Raw genomic sequence first — 17,689 nt, forward strand, 5'->3', positions numbered from 1 at the left:
GAGGAGCGAAAACTGCTCTCCCAGGGCAGATCCCGATCGGGGCATCGCGCTTGGTGGACTCCGGTTGCGTTCCGTCGGAGATAGCGGAGTTCTCCAACAAGCGCCGAGGACGGCCACCGGGGGGGTTTTATTGCGGTAAAAATCCCACATAACCCGGCGACGCTCCCACGTCGTCGGGTACCTTTTGAAGGTTTTCCCCACGTTAAGAAAAAAAAGGTATTGACCCATTTAGGTATGGTTCTGTGAAACTTTACCACGTACAACCCTTTCTTTATCGGTCCCTTCTCTGTAATGGATGCTTGAAAGTAGTATATTAGTAGACAGCACACAAATAGACACCTTAGGGTGTGGGTGTAAACGTACTTAAGATATATTTTGGATATGATCCTTAGATGGTGACTATTGTAGCAAACATAGCAAATGACGCTATAGTGCTGTTTCTGCTACGATGAAATTATGAAGTGAACTGAATTAGTAAAATGAAAATATATTATAAATTATGAAATTATTTTGGTTACCCATAATTGTTAACTATATCTGCGTCATATATGAAATATCTATACGTAAATTGTTTGAGTAATCCTAATGATGATTCTCTATAGTGATACATACCAAGATTCCCTACTATCGTTTCAGTGTTTTGCAATGGACAAGAAACGGCGAAAGAAAGTTCAGGCGAACGTTACTATATATATAGGATTCCGTACCAATGGTAATAAAAAAGCTTAAAAATGAATCGGGGTCGCCATTCAAGCAACCACCATTTTTCGGCGTTTTTAGCTATATTGAACCATAATAGATAAACAGATAAAATTTTCATAAATGCATTTACTTCCATGACTGCTACCATACCATATACTAAAAATAAGAATTAAATGAAAAACGGTGGAACGGAACCCTCCGTGTGCGAGTTCGACTGGCACTTGGTCAATTATTTTTAATCTGTTAATATTTTCCGTGAACACACGTAGTTTTAACGATATTGATTTGCGAACTCCTTTGCTCTGCCATCACCTGCAAACGCCAAACGAAGTTACACCCGTGATCACACAAAATAGAATTGTCAAAAGTGATTACGTTTTCCATTTGCGATCGAAATTGATGGGCCGTTCGGCATGTTTCGAGGTGTAACTGTTGTGATGCAGTTCTAAATCCATTAGGGAAACCTGATTCGAGAATCGGTGATCAGCATGTTCAGGTAAAGTAAGTGATTTAAAATGCTATTGAGTTATAAACTTTTGTCTTCTATTTTGTCTTTTAGGAGGCCAATTTGTTACATAAAGTCACATAACGATTTAAATGGTTATTCATTTTATATAGTAACTTTATAGTAGTAAATGAGGGCTCTACTCTACCAGATAAGCGGTCCACTTCATAGCGCAGGTGATCTACCTGAAGCTGGTTATAGATATGTTGCTATTTTTGAGTATTCAGCCTGTTGTCACATATATAAGTTTGATAGGCAATTGGTATCAACTTCTTTTATTAATATAGAAATCATGCGGCCGGCTCCGTACTAAGACAACTCGTTTCCTTTCTAGTCCCTTGCTTCACACCATCGGTTCGAAATGTGTAAACAACTCATAAATATTTTGTATCGTTCACAATACAATTCGCGATAGCGCGGAATCCTTTCAACTAGACGCCGGGGTTACTTCCTTCCTCGGTTTCCTGTCTTGTCGCTATTTCGCTATTTGGGCTTATTTTCTCCTCTCGGCTCCTTTCTGTATAAGATCGTATTCTCGTGAAGGACTTCCCGCTGAGGCCGCAGCGGGTGTCCGCGTTGAGTCAACAGTGCAGGTTGGTGGCTAAGCTAGGGTCAACAATACTAAATTTACCTACTTGTTATTTTTAATACAGTAGTTAGTTGTGAGGCAGTAGCAAGGCAGGAGTCAAGGATAAGCACTTAGAAATTGTTTAACATATCACCGTTGTGTTGATTAAAGATATTGCTTGAAATGGAAATACTACGATCGTAATTGTCAATGGCGGCAAAGCCACAGCGCCACAGTTGAATTACTGAGAAACAATTCGGGTTTCCATAATGTTGAAGCTCAAATTTACCTTTTGCAAAAAAAATATTGTATCTTTCTATATATCTGTATTTAAAATGCACTATTTTATTTAATAAACATTCAGGGTAGCTTTCCCACTACCACATCAATTGCATTTCCGCATGAACAGTTTTTCTGCTTTACGGCTAGCAAATATCGTGTGTGTACAGTGAATTGAGCGTGTACACAATTTTCTACTGATAAATAAAACTGCATTGGTGGACAATTTAAATCAACAAATGTTAATATTTATTACAACTTTAATTTTTATTTTCCTTTGGTCTATGTTACGGGTAACAATTGCGTTATGCTCAGCCTTGACCATTCATGTTCATGTTTTTTTTGTAGTTTCTTTGTAGTTCATGGTTTCTTTGTAGTGCGGTATGGACTGACCGACTCTCATCGCTGAGGTCACCATCGACTCGTCGCCATTTAATGTAATTCGGATTTCAACTTCCTTAAGAAGGAACTGATAAGTGTATATTTTTTTCTAAAGATTTTTATGAAGTTATAATAATAACTTGTATTCCACAAATACATTTTTCATAACTACTTATTGCAAGATGGCTTTAAGTCAGTTTGTAAAATATTAAATTCTATTATAATCATATTTAGTTACGTAATCAAAGAATAGACCTCCTTTAGACTTACAATTATTTAACTCTTCTTATCGGAATTTATGGTAATTACACATGAGTCCATGTTGCATAGTTAATTTGGCACTTAAAGGGTTGCTCTGCGTCATGTACCAAAGTTCACCAACCCTCAAATCCATAGTTAAAAAATTAATTAGTTGCAACATTTTAATTGAGGTTGAAGTTACGTCATAACTAACAATTAAAATTAACCCCTCGATTTCGATCGGTTAAAGTTGCAGTTTTTGTCAACTTCCCTATCTGTCAACGTCGACTAAAAATTGTGGTGACGTCGACACAAATGACGTTAATGACATATAAATTGATGCAACACAGAATTGTTACATTCCTTCGCTACCGTCAAAGTTACTGTTATATATAGCTTTAACGTAAACTTTAACCGGGCTTTCGATGCAACCCACCCTTAGAATGTTTCCTGTCACTTTGACGATGTCTCGCACCTACATCATAGTGTAACTTTCAATTGTACATAAATATCACTTAAATATCAATGTGAATATTGCAGTCGATTCAAGTGCGTACAAGAGATTATTCCTTTGCACTACATTGAATGTTGTGCATTTGAATTGACTGCAATATTCACTACATTTAATGAAATGCGAATACTCTATTAAAGTTAAGCGAGTATAATACGATACTGGCGTTGCCTTTCAATAGTCTAGTCGGCTATCTAACGCTTTTCGTTCTATTCCCCGCTGCGCTGTCTCCGCTCGGTCAACAATACATTCGTAAGGCAAACAGAACGCCCCATATGAAATTTATTGTGTCTCCATATTGGCTCAATGGCGTCTGTACGTTTTCTTGACATCGGGAGCGATACGGCGTGAAGTTATCTCTTGACGGCTCTTTTGCACTACAAATGAATCCGTCTTCATAGATATGAGTATTTCATCATGATTTTACAGTGTTCGTATTTAATAGAAATATCGTAGCAACAGGTTTGTTAGCTTAATTTTTTCACGGTTTTAATTCTAATTGACAAGAATATTGACTATTATAAAAATAATAATAAATTTATTTATTTTATTTAGTCCTAAATACGTTCTCCGCCGTCGCCGCCGCGCATGCCGCCGCTTGCCGCTCCGCTCGCTGCGCCGCACGCTGCACCGCCCGTAGTTGTGGCCGGCACGTTAGGCTTGCGCATTCGATTCACATCCAGGCAGAAATTTACATGAAATTTTATGTTTATCCAGGTTGTCAGTGTTAAAGTACCTAGCTTACATTAGGAAATTTGATTGGTCTTGTTCTCGATAGGATGATATGAAATTATCCACAAATTTCAAAAACATGATGATCACGCTGACACAATGACAAAACCATTAATCAATTCCGGACATCACTATATGGGAATAGGTACATTTGTTGAAAATACTTTGAGTAAGGTAGAACTCTCTGTGGTTCGACTCCGGTAGTACCACCGTCATACCTATTTTTTTTCTAATAAAAACGGTATTAAGCGCTAGTGTGTTCTGGTTTTAAGGTCAGAGAGGCATACATTTCTGAGGCACTCTAGCTTACTTTTAAATAGTAGCGGCACATCTATGGCTGACCTTAGGTAGGAATCTAATCTTATGAGATTGAATACATATATCGGCAGTAGCTATTTACCATCCGGTGGACTGCATGTTCGTCTATTACGCCTAAAATATAAAAAAAGAAACTTAAAAAAATAGTTAAAACTTAAGCTAACTATGTAGGTAAGAAAAGTGTTTCCTTATAGGCTTATGATTATAAATTAATGCCATCTATGTAATCTGCGTCGAAGCAGCTTGGTAGAATATGCTTTAAGACTTCTCTATTTTTATTTATCTAGCAAAAGTAGAGCTATTGTTACATCCAACGAAACGGAACCCGCCACTCGGCTGTAAACGGTAACTTTTTCCGGTCGATTAGGCCAAGTGGGCAGCGGACGAGAGGCTATCACGTACGATGTTTGCAGTAAATGAAATCAGCGCCGAGCTAATTCCCAGAGCTCTCCGAACCCCTTCGAACGATTGGTGCAGGCCAAATGAACCTCGTAATGTCGGTCTTTCTACTGTAATTACGCACCCATTACCAACACTAATCTCTCCACCGCACGGTGCAACACGCGATAACGAAATCAGACTCTATTCACACGCACCTAAGCCTTCAATCGCACGGGCTAGCTCCAAGGCGACGTGTATTTTTTACGCGAAAAGGTTCTTATTGCGTTAACCGTAAATCCAAAATCGTCGGTCATGCGTAACGGCGACGGAGTGTAAGTCGCACTGCACCGTATCAAGGTTGGGATTGGATCGCGTCGCAGTTGAAGTAGGGTGTAGTGTAGCTTCGAAGGAGTTAATGCGTGACGCACAAAAGGCCAAATCACGACCCTCGTGCGACCGCGGCGTCAAAGAACGAATTTGTATTCCAATTATGACGCCAGCACAGACACCCGCCGATCAATAGCGGCCGGTCATTTGAGATGTCTGCAGGTGACGAACTTATTGTTACACCGATAATCAATTAAGCGTTAGTGTGTTAGTAAGGTCAACGTGAGGGTTATTGGGTTTAAAGTTCAATCGGTCTACAGGAACCGTGTTCACGGTTCCTATAAAACATGTTATACTTATGCTAAACCTGTAAAATATTTAAAAATAATGCAAAAATGTTATGTAATTGTAAATTTACTTGAGTTCTTGCTTTATCAATTGTTCGCATTGTGATTAGAATTTTACCAGTAAACCAGTACCAGTTGTGAAATATATTATTTATTAAATTTATTGTTCATTTTGTACCGATTGGAATAGATACAAAAATAAAATATCAAATAGGCATACGTTTTCTAGTGTGGGGTTGTCTCCCGTGACCAAAACAACAAAGGACATCCTTGAAGATGCCTCAAGACGAGAAATATATGGCAGCTAAACAAAGACAAGTCGCTTGTAACGGCAATAAAGTAATAATAAAAGGATAATTAATCGATTTCAGTGCATTACGGCACAGAACGGATGAATAGGGTGAGCAGTAGGGTTGCCAACCTTACGTTTGGATGTTTGAATTAAGTTTATATGGAATAAAACTATGTTATGACAGGAAGAGTTTATCGGGTTCCCGCAAGAAGATTAGCCTGAGACTAGTCGTGGGAGATAGCACACGGATGCAGTCCGCCGTGTCGGCGAGGCTGCTTGCTTAGACATTCCACCCAGAGGATTTACAGAGTAAAGATGGCCACTGGAAGACAACTTGCAGATAAAATAAAGTAGGGACATAAGACCCTCCCCATTTACAATGTTAGAACTAAGACAAAAAATCCCGGCATTAAATAATGTTTAGTAAAAACAGAGCCTGGAACTGGGTTATTTTTCCACAATTTAGAAGAAGACAACACTAATAACCCCGAGTAAGCGTGGGAAAAGCGAGTATTTAGTCTCCAAAACTATTGGGCTTCGCTCTATTATGGGTAAAGCACTAGAAAATATTATTGTGCTAGACTTTTTGTGATAACAGATAGCCCTATCTCGCAGTCGTTAGAGCCAGTGGCCCCCACAGCATTAGCTGTTTGATTGCAATCGGACCCCAATCCGAGATTCAATAAAGAGCACCCCGCAGATATATTTTGACGTTCCTATTTGTTAAGACATATGATTATTGGTCGGTAATTGTTTTCGATCAAACGTTGCGACCATGAGGCCGTGGCGGAGGAAAATGACGTGATTGCACTGAAAATTGACAATTTGATTGTATTTACGCTATCAAGATTTCTTGAGGGAAAAATAATTTTAAACTTAGGTTTGATATTTACAATAATACCAACGGAGTCAATAACACGTTGAACTTAAAGGAAGAGCTTCCTTTAAGTTCAACGTTCTTAGGTCTTTTTTCTCGGTAATAAATATCTCGGGAGGAAGTTCCTTCGATTAACTTAATATTAAAGTTCTGATATATGTATTTTCCATGTTCTAAAAAAGGTAAGACTAAAAAAGTAAAAGATTCAAGGCAAAAAAAATATGCAGGTTTTCCACGAAGACAGAAATCACGTATCCACTGTTGGTAACAGCATTCGAAGCGCATAGAGCCTTACGGTGGATTAAACTACTTGTAAGCCCCCGTCAATGAATGACGTGCACCTGCACGTTGTGACACTGGTTACAAGGAAAATACAGTGTTAGGATGGGTTCCACCATTTTAGTGGCGGTTAACATGACGTTATAACCAACACTTAAGGTTAACCGGTAGATTTCCGTCGGTTAAGCTCTATCAGTCAACGTCCACTAAAAGTCGTATTGACAGAGACACGAATGACATTGACCACAAATAACTTGGTGCAACACAGTTTTGTTACATTCAGTCGCTATCGTCAAAGTAATTACTATAGTTAACTTTAACACAAACTTTAAATGGGCTTACGGTGCAACCCACCTTTAATTAATTTTGACATTGTTACCGTAGACATACTGGTACTATATATAGTAACTATATTCTAAGACCTACTGACTGGTATTTGAGTTTCGTCAGGAACAGACTACTACAGTGGTTTGTAGTTATATTGTTATTTCATCAACGAGTCTTCTACCTGTAACAGTAGGTACTACTATTATTGCACTGTCTTACAATAATACCTTTTTTTTAATATTAAGTATAGTTTTTGAGACTGTTTCATTCTCTTCTCGGACTATGGGTATAAAAAAAATCAAAAAGAAGTCAGAGAAAAAAAGTATTATGTCAAAATAAATAAAAAATGAATGTTTTTATGCAATTTTAAAATAACTGTTATTATATATTAACATATAAAAGTATTTTTAAAAATATTGTTTTTTTATTTGATTTTGCAATAGGAATTTGCAATTTGACATATACGAGTACAACCATAGATTAAACTCTACAATATAGGATATCAATGATTCACAATGGCAGATTGAATTCATGACCAAAATTGAATTGGTCATGAATTCAATCTGCTTGTGTGTAAAAGTAAAATTAATATATTTTAATGTGGTTATTTTACCTCTAACTAAGAAATATATGTATATATACCTAGAAAATGAATGTATAATTATAACAAATACGTACGGGACTAATTGATATGATATTTTGAGCAAATATTGTTTAAACGTGGTGAGAAAAAACGTATTTTCTTGTGAACTTTATAGTTTTATTGGTTGTTTCAGCAGTACAATCAAGCTGATTTTCCTAAAATATTAAAACGCCCCGTAGCCTTGGGAAGCTTAAGACCGCTTTTTCGAGGCATCTCTTTCTCTCTAGTGGATTGTTTATATGGGTTCACACATTTCTTTCTCATGGTTTGTTGGTCTTTAGCGTAGCGAAAAACAACTAAATCTATGATTTACAATAAGGTATAACACCATAATTTTCTAGGGAAACTGCGTAAATTTAAAAAATCCTTGTACACATACAGTTGTACGTGTGAATCGTTTATTTAATAAAAGTCATCAGTCTTAACGTTTATTTTATTTACCAAGCGCGCCCAATATCACCTATCGTGTTTTTTATGTTAGTCAAGCTACCCCTGTTTGCGCGGCGTGTTTGTTTTGCGCGGTTTGTCGGCACGTCCGATCACGGCCGCGCAAACAGTAAGTAATAACATTGTTTTATAAAGACGCAATTAATTCACGTGTCGGTTGACGCGTTTTCGCTGAGAGTGACAAAGGGCACTGAAGAGGCAGGAGCTGTATGCTGTAGATAATATGTTTCGTTTGACTACCGGACTCAAGTTCGAGTTTTACTTAGCTAAGCTTTTTTATGTATCCTCTAACTAATAGATATTTACCAAAAAGTAAAATCTATGCTTGATGGTATTCTCTGCCAGTCTAGCTCATTCTAGTGCAAAGTATATGAGAGATCGATACAGTAACCAAGTTTTATACTAAAGTTGTCACACCTTCCTTTGGCAAATAATTCGTCTTATAGGAGGCGGGTGACTTGCAGCGTTGTTAACACGATGTAGACTGACATCTACGGCGGGTGAATTTGGCTTTTCCAAAGCACTGTTGAAATGCCTTCTTCAAGGAAATTGACACGAATATGTTCGGTCGATTGTCGCTTACCAGAGGCGGCCCTTTGCGGCCGGCGTTGGCGGCTAATTTTGATTTCAAACACAGAGGCCCAACCAACTCGCCGGCTGTCGCCGGCTTATTCAGCTAGTAAACGATATAGTCTCACAACCTGGTATAAATTTGAACTTACAAAACTTTGTTAACCGGCCTAACAAATGATCGCAGCACAGACTACTCACTGTCGAAAGTAACCAAAGGATTAAAACGTCCAATCAAGCAGATTTCCCCGATTAAAGATAAGGATGGAAAGCCTTTCACCTAGAAAAAATCTTCCAACCCCATGATGCAGACTATAGTGATCACAAAAGACTCTGTATAGAGCAGACAGAGCAAGACATTAAACTTGTGACGCCAAAAGAAGTACTAACAGAGATAAAGCGCAGCCTCAGAGTTGAATACCATATGTCCATACTGGCATTAGGACTTGTTTATATAATAATAACTTATTGTATGTAGACAGCGAGGAATGTTTCCCAAATGCAGCCAATGCATGGCTCTATATTTGAGCTCTAGCTCTTCTCGTTTTTTCTTGACGTGAGCTTTCCAGCGAAGTTTCGCATCAAGAGTCATGCCAAGATATTTGGCTGTATTTGCGTATGGTATCGGTGTATTATTTATATATATAGGTTGATAGTTATTATGCTTATTTGTGAAGTCGATGTGCACTGATTTGATTTCATTGAGCTTCATTCGCCACTTCTTCGTCCGGTTAACTACTCTGTTGATAGCTAATTGGCATTTCTCCGCTGCTTCAGTGTGATTATTCCCAACAGCTATGATTGCAGTATCATCGGCAAAAGTTGCAAAGATGTTGTTTTCTGTTTCTGTAATGTCACAGGTGTATAAGAGGTACAGGATCGGCCGCAATACACTGCCTTGTTGTACTCCAGCTTTTATTTGCTTGAGATCGGAGTATGCTTCTCCTTGTCTCACTCGGAAAGCCCTATTTGAAATATAGGATATTAATATTTCTGAGAATTGTTTTGGTAACATTTCTCTTAACTTTAATATAAGACCTTCATGCCAGACTTTATCGAAGGCTTGCGCTACATCTAAGAATACTGCAGAGCAGACTTTCTTCTCTTCTAATGATTTTTCTATTGTATTGGTAATCCTATGAATTTGATCAATTGTGGAGTGTTTTTCTCGAAAACCAAACTGATGGTCTGGTTTTTTTTATGTTCCAATATGGGCTTGAGTCGCTTTAACAATAGCTTTTCAAAGACCTTCGACATTATAGGTAATAGGTAGATAGGTCTGTATGATGCAACGTCATGTGGCGGTTTCCCCGGTTTTGGTATCATGATCACTTCAGCAACTTTCCATAAGTCTGGAACATATTGGATTCTAAATGCAGCATTAATTATGGTAGTTAATTTTATTACAGCTTTCCTCGGAAGGTTCTTCATAACTTCCCCTGTGATCAAGTCAAATCCAGGAGCTTTTCTTGGATCTGTACCAAAAAAAGTAATGCAGAGATTATTCAAAGATTTCAAAATAAAGTACTTAGGGGTATTGCAAATGCACCTTGGTATGTAAGAAATGAAGATCTACATCGGGACCTTAAAATAGACCTTGTCAAAAAAGTAATAAGTACATACGCAGAAGGTCATCAAAACAGACTTCATCATCACGTCAATATCGAGGCGATCCAGCTCCTCGATACAACGGACCTAGTGAGAAGACTCAAACGGGCTAAACCCTTAGAGCTTGTGCCATGACACAGTGTAGTGTTAGTGAAATAGTGATAAGTGAACATTATAGAACACAAGAACAATGTGTCTACTCCCGTATGTGTTAAAACAAAGAAGTGCAGTGTCAGAGGACGCCACCTTCATTATATGACTATTTAGCAGTTTAAGTTAGCGTAGAATTACTCATTAGTCTTATTAGGCTAGATCGTAATTAATATAAAGTACCTATTACTCACTTGGTACTATATACAAAAAAAAAAAAATTGTAAAACACCTATATTAGTTATTCGTATAGTCTAGAAGAGTTTATATACATATAATTGGATGTCCTGCAAATGCAATAAATGTGTAAAATCGCGAATTTCTCCCAACATTCATGTTAACTTCGGCGGCGATAAAGTTAAACATGTCTCTAGAACAGCTGGGAGATTAAAAGGCATGGTGTGCGGAAATATTTATTTGTTACATCATGATATTGCACATTAATTGTTTCCGACTAGGTTTTAATTATAAATCGATTGCTAGGATATTGAGCGTCGCAGGATGTGGTCCAATGTGGTTGTGGCGAGAGGAAATGGCGGAGACAATTGTATTTGATCTCGGTAGTATTCATTTCGGATCTACGGACACTGTATTAGAAGCCTCGTAACCTGGCATTGACAAATCTTTTGAAATAGATCTATAGATAACAGAAACAAAACGGAGCAGAGATCAATTTGCTGGTTTGCGAGAATATTGTGCAGAGTAAAAATGTCTTTCATGATATGTAATTGTGCAGTTCCCTGAAGCATGCCGCTGGAATAGATCGACGATATAATCTTCCTTGAACAAAGAATGTTTTAAACAAAAAATCTTCACATTTCACAATAAAATTGACTAAACAATCACCTGTATGAACATTTCATAAGATTAAGTAGTCTTAATATTTTGGCGTAAAACGTGGTTTTCTTCCGATCCTTACTTACTTATACAAGGCATCGTCAACCTATTACTGTGCCATTTCTGTGCACGGATTTCCTCTCAGAGTGAGAAGGATTTAGGCCATAGGTGACCGTGCAGGTAAATTGCAGAATCCACACACCTTTGAGAACTTTGTACCCTCACGATGTTTTCCTTAACCGTTATAGCAGTGATATTTCATTTTTAATACATACATAATTTTTTAACAAGAAACACAGAAAAACAATTGTACCCCTTGATTAAGCCGCATTTTACTACTAGACTATTACTATTTATACTTATAGGTACGTATACAAGAAGGTATTGCGTGTCAACGGCGCGTTGGCACGGTCGGGTGCAATCTGACGCGTGTACGGGCCGGGCCGCCTTCGATTACATTTCCTTGTCTTTTGCATAACGGAAAAGTTTCTGGTACCGTATTACACGTGTTTACAAAGCTACGTGGCTTATTCGACGTGACTGAAGAAATTCTTTTTCGTTTAAGTTGTGATTTAATAAGCTTCGTTTTTTTGTCGGACTATAGAAAAGCAATAATTCCACATTAGAATTATTATCGTCATGGGCCATATTGAAACACAAAGAACACACAAACACTCAAACCCAGATTAGGAATCTAAGTTCATAATTTAGATATTTGCTTAGCTTTTTACGTCGGAACCTTTACGTGTTAGACCGGGGTGGTGACCGCTCCGCTTCCCGGACCGTCTTGGTCTGAGAGTAATTTGGAGGATTCGTGTTAATGTACTTCCAATACACATATTATATAGGATTAAGTTATTATTAGTTACATCAAAATCGTTTGAGTATTTGTGTACCAACATTAAACAAACAACAAGGATTTTGGATCCATTCAAAACTTAAAACCTGCATCGAAATAGAATTCTAGGAAATTAAAAACCATCCTTCTTCCATCCTTCCATCCTTCTTGTCAAAAAAAAAAATTATAAATGTATTTTTTACACTTTAGCAAACTAAATCTAAAATTTTGTGATATATTCACTGTAGGATATTTAGACGACGATAGAGGATATTTAGAACAGAACCGTCTATATCTTTTTTACAATGTTTACAACAAGTAGAGCTTTTGGAAACGGAGTATTTTTTATGAACTAAATTTGAAATAATTATGATTTTCCGTCAAAAATGTCACATAATTAAATAACCTGCTATTATGTTTTAGTTAAATACTATACGTAAGTATAAATTAAACCTCGTGCTAACTAGTTCGTTGAAATCTTTTATACGTATTTTTTATTGAATTGTAAAAAAGAATTTTTCTATGATGGTTAAAAATATTTTATGGTTCGTATCCGTGACTTATTGTTAGGAAGCAATTTTTATTGTGGTTCCAGGTTCAATAACTCGGACGTTCATTTTATTATTTTTTTTAATCTATAGTATTCAGTGGCTTTTATAGCACGTAATATGTGTACTGATATTTAAAATCTGATCTTGTAAAAAATATGATTTTGATATACCTATTTACAACTATTATATTATGACATAGGTAAATAATATTATTATTGTTTCACATTTTAAAATGAAATATATTGTGGTGTGTGATGTTTTAAGAATTACTTATATTGTTTTCTCCATTTTCACTATTCATCCTAACAACATTTTCTTGTACGTATTTTACTGAAAACAGTCACGTTTCGGGTGAAGTGGGGTGGAGGTAATGCAATAGATGTTAGAGTTCTCGTAATGAAAATCTCTTGATTTGTACCAATGGCTCGCTTCAAGTCAATCTTGTGAACTAAGGTACGAGTAACTAGGCTCTGTTATGGATTAGAATGATAAGTTAGTTGTGATTTTAATTAGTTGCAGTTTTGCGATAGACTTTATGTAATTGTTTTTGAAATTTATACGATTTATTTATTTTATGTTATTAAGAGTTTGTTGGTGTGTAGTAGTGGTGTGTAGTAGTAGGACTATACCAGACCACATTATGAGTAGGTAAGCACTGCAGTCACATGTTGTTATTATTAGTATGTTCATTAGTGCTTATAGGATTGTTATATGTTATATTATACACCTCAATTATTGATAAATATTTAATAATAATTTTTGTTATTATAATATTAATACCTATAGTTGTTTGTTTTGAATACTGCATAGGGGCTGTTATTTAGAGATTATTACATACCTAAGTTTGATTAATATACTCTGAACTTTTTATACTTACCCATTATGAATTCACCATTGATTCTTTCAGTAAATTTTTGGATTTATAACTTCATATGTATTTATACAGCTTATTAAGTTTTCCTATCTTATTTTTCAAACTGGATGTTTAAATTGGCAAACATTTGCGTCCCAGGGTCTCTGGCGACTCCGGTCGTATGTTTAGTCACAAAGGCGCGGTGCAAACACAGCTTCTCCGGGGCAACTGACCGTGGACAACAAACAGTCTTGTTTGATCCGACCGCTCGCAAATCGAAAGAATTTCATAGTTCGTTACACAGTATTCTTTAAAGAAAAGTGACGTTCGATTTGTTCCCGATTTAAAATTTACTTTCGTAGGAAAAAGGAATAAACGTTACCATGAAGTGAATTCACTAATATCAAAATACGTCTGAGCACAGTTCTCATTTATCCATTAATTACCTTACCGGGTGTCGAAAATATTTACTGTCTTCTATCCGTAGCACATCACTAGTATCACCATGGGGGTCAATAAGTTAGTAATAAATAGGTTTCAATTTCGTCTCTGGTAAATAAATTATACCTAGTGATATAATGCAGACAGCAATTCAGTGCTGGTAAGAGCTGGAGGAGCTCGGTTTAATCAAGGAGTATGCTCCACGCTAGGCAAAAACAATAGGCTACTATTATGTGACTCACCTGGTTGACGAAGATGTGTGTGTGCGTCGAGCGATGACTTGGACATCGCCGACAGCGTATTGCTGCCATAGCCTGGAACAAACACATATTATACAGTTACACGTACGTTTCAATGAAAATAGCGTATATATCGCATTATTTTCTTAAAGGTCGTATGCACAAACCTATACTCTAGACCTATGATTACGAATGATTATGACATAAGAACGTATGACGAACGTTACGAAAGAGGTTCACTTTTAAAAACTTTTTAGTTGGATAACGATATGGCTACACCTATTTCTGATTTATCGCAATGTTGCAACATTTAAGGTTCCGCCGCTACACTTATTACCCGCGTCGAGTATTATTTGCGACACGATGGTAAGATATGGATGCCAGCTGACTTACATATAATTCGACTATCTTAGTTTTTAGGGGTGGCATCCGTGATCAGCCTTAGGCAGAACAATTCTATACTTAAGCTATACATTTAAGCTATACAATATATTCTACTGTTAGAGGGTTGACGTATAAAAATCAAAAATGGGTATAAAAGGCGGTGCGAGCACGTCGGTCGGGCATTATTATTCAAGACTTTGTGCGGAGCGGACCTCTTGTCAATTTTCATTAGGAATCTATTTTTGTGTTAAATCTTTGATTGTTATTGTTTTAAATTACATAATTCATATTAAATTTAGTTTAGGTTATTTACCACGTGTATTTTTTTTTAATAAAAACCGCTTCTGATAGCTAATATCAGAAGTGGGATAGAACACTGCTCACTTTAAACGTTTGTTTAGTCTTGTATGAGTGTCCGTAAAGCACAAAGTTGCGATTAATTATCATTGGTAAGGTCTTTTGTGTTGTTGTGCTTCTTTGTGTCGAGGTGTTTCGAAGCAGGTAGAAAATGGGTCGATCTCGATCTCGCAAACGGCGTCATACCTCCGGCACCCGCCGCTCACGCAGCAAGCGTTCTGCGACCTACCGTTCAAGCAGTTCCAACAGGGGGTACACCCCTCCGGTAACAGAACGATGTCTTACTCGTAGTCCTAGCCGTAGCCGAAGTCGTGAACGTCATGGCAGACGTCACATGCGCCGTGACCGCCGTTATAACAGTCGCAGCAGCCGCGATCGTAGCTGGAGTCGTGACTACAGTCGGAGTCATAGCCGCGATCATTATCGCCGTGATCGCAGCCGGCGGAACGACAATCGTGAGTTCAGTGGTCGCGAATCATGGCACACTATTATGTCTCGTCTTCAGGCTTTGGAGTCACAGACGCCTGCTCAACATTTACCAGCCCAATTAGCCTCTGCTGAGCCGTCCTACGCGAACGGAACTGAACAGATTGTCGAAGCGATTCAATCACTGAAATCGGTAAGTACACATAGCTACTATGTGTCAAATTTTGACCCTAACATACACGACGTGGATTCGTGGTTTGAAGAAGTTGATAGGGCCAAGGTTGCAAATAGGTGGGATGAACGCGAGTGTCTTGCTCGCGTCGGTAAGTGCTTGAAAGGTGACGCAAGGTCATGGTTAGACGAGTGGGTTACCAATGACCGTTCATGGTCAAACTTTAAAAGGGACTTTAAATGTTTGTGCGCTAGGAGGGTGGACCGAGCAAACATTTTGTATGAGGTAATGTCTACAAATTCTAACAGTTTTCGCACTTATGCTGAATATGCGCGCAAGACATTACTTCGATTACGGATTGTTAAGGGTCTTAGTGATGACTTGGTTACTGACATTGTGTTGCGAGGGGTTATGGATCCACAGGTTAAAGCAGCGGCTATAAACGCAAATTTAGCTCCACAAGATCTGGTAGGTTACTTGGCTACTTTTTCGAAACCAGTAAATGTAGATGCACGCGTCATGCGCTGTCCGGTTGCGCAACATAGTAGCAACAAAATGTCAGTTACCAAGCAATGGACTCAGGTCTCTGGGATCAGTGCAAAATGTTATTTATGTGGTGAGTCAGGACACAAGCAGTTGCAGTGTCCTAAAAAGCCGAAACCTGCCACCGCCGGGTCCGCTACCGAGGCCGTTCCGAAATCGACCACCACTAAGATCGATCGCTCTATTCCTTGTGCCTATTGTAAGAAACCAGGCCATCACATACGTGATTGCTTTGCAAAGCAGCGTTTGAATTCAGTTCCAGGTGGTGACTGATTGTAATGTCTTAAGATCCACCCAAAATTAAAAAAAAAGAGACTTGTTACCGCGTGTGGCAAGATGGTGGATTTACTTACAGGATTTTAATTTCACCATTCTTTACCGAAAGGGCACCATGGTGCCACACGCGGACTACTTAAGTAGAAACCTATGTAATATTAACAATGTAAAACGCCCACGTAATTGGGTTCATATTGCTTAAGCAGGTAATGAGGAGACTCAAACTATAATTTAATCGTTTGAACAAGGTGAATTGGACGCGTCAAGGTATGAAAAACATAATGACATATTGTATTACCGGTATTAACGGATTGGTGAAGAGCCGGGCCTCCTTTGCTACATACCGAATCGTTTGAGCCTCCTCCGTATCTTTCATGGTGAGCATAGCCATATAGGCAGATAAGGTAGTGAACCTAATTTTAAGGTATTTTTGGATTCCTGGTCTTACGAAGTTTGTTACTAAGTACACTGCTCATTATTTAACATGTATCGCCCACAAGCATATATCTAAAGTACCTTTACAGCTTATCACATCCTGGGACAAGTTTGAAGTCCCCCTTGAAACCTTACATGTAGATGTCCTAGGGTTTCTTCCCGTGTCTAAGGGTAACTGGTTTGTTATGCTTGTGATGGATGCATTTACAAAGTATTGTTTGCTGACATCCTTATGTCGCCAAGATGTCGATAAATTGAAACATGTAATGTCATTGTTCTGTACACCTAAGTTAGTTGTGTCAAATAGAGGACATATATATGTTCGAATCGATGGGCTTCACTTCGTGGATTTATTACATTACTTCTGAAATGGATCAAGCAAACGCCCACGTGGAACGCTACATCCGTACAGTCTTGAACATGCTTCGCATCGCTGTAAACCATCGAAAGGCTAAGTAGGCCGAAGAATTGTGGCAATTACAACTCGTTCTAAACCTGATGAAGCAGAAAACTACACAGTCTTCTGCTTTGAACCTCTTGACTGGCCCTGTAATAACTTTGGTGCGAGATGTTGCATTGAATTCAACTACAAGCAACCGGGAAGCGAGACGGAAAATACTCAGACAAAGGACGGCCGAACGGTTGAAAAGCACTGAAAGCTTCCTCGTGTTTTCCAGTATGGTGACATGGTGTTTGTTGTCAAGTTTGCCCAATCTCAGGGTTAAGTGGATCCTGGCATGCGTGGACCTTATAGAGTAGAAAAGGCTCTTCTTAACCACCGATATGAGTTACTGTGACTTGCTGGGTTTTATGGAAATCCAATTACGCAGCTGCCCAGTATATGGTTCCATGG

General features: G+C 38.0%; 1 protein-coding gene across 3 annotated transcripts in view; it reads right to left on the minus strand.

The window, feature by feature from the left end:
* The window catches only part of Ets65A (DNA-binding protein D-ETS-3), a 105,893-nt gene that overhangs the window by 26,276 nt on the left and 61,928 nt on the right, over positions 1-17,689 (minus strand). For all 3 annotated transcript variants that reach the window (XM_073075244.1, XM_073075245.1, XM_073075243.1), the window contains exon 5: positions 14,247-14,318. In XM_073075244.1, coding sequence (XP_072931345.1) covers positions 14,247-14,318 — 72 coding nt within the window. The remainder of the gene's footprint in view (positions 1-14,246; positions 14,319-17,689) is intronic.

The sequence above is a fragment of the Epargyreus clarus genome, unplaced genomic scaffold (assembly GCF_041222505.1).
Source record: "Epargyreus clarus isolate Ecla_fem2 unplaced genomic scaffold, WU_Ecla_fem_2.2 ptg000007l, whole genome shotgun sequence".
Lineage (NCBI taxonomy): Eukaryota > Metazoa > Arthropoda > Insecta > Lepidoptera > Hesperiidae > Epargyreus > Epargyreus clarus.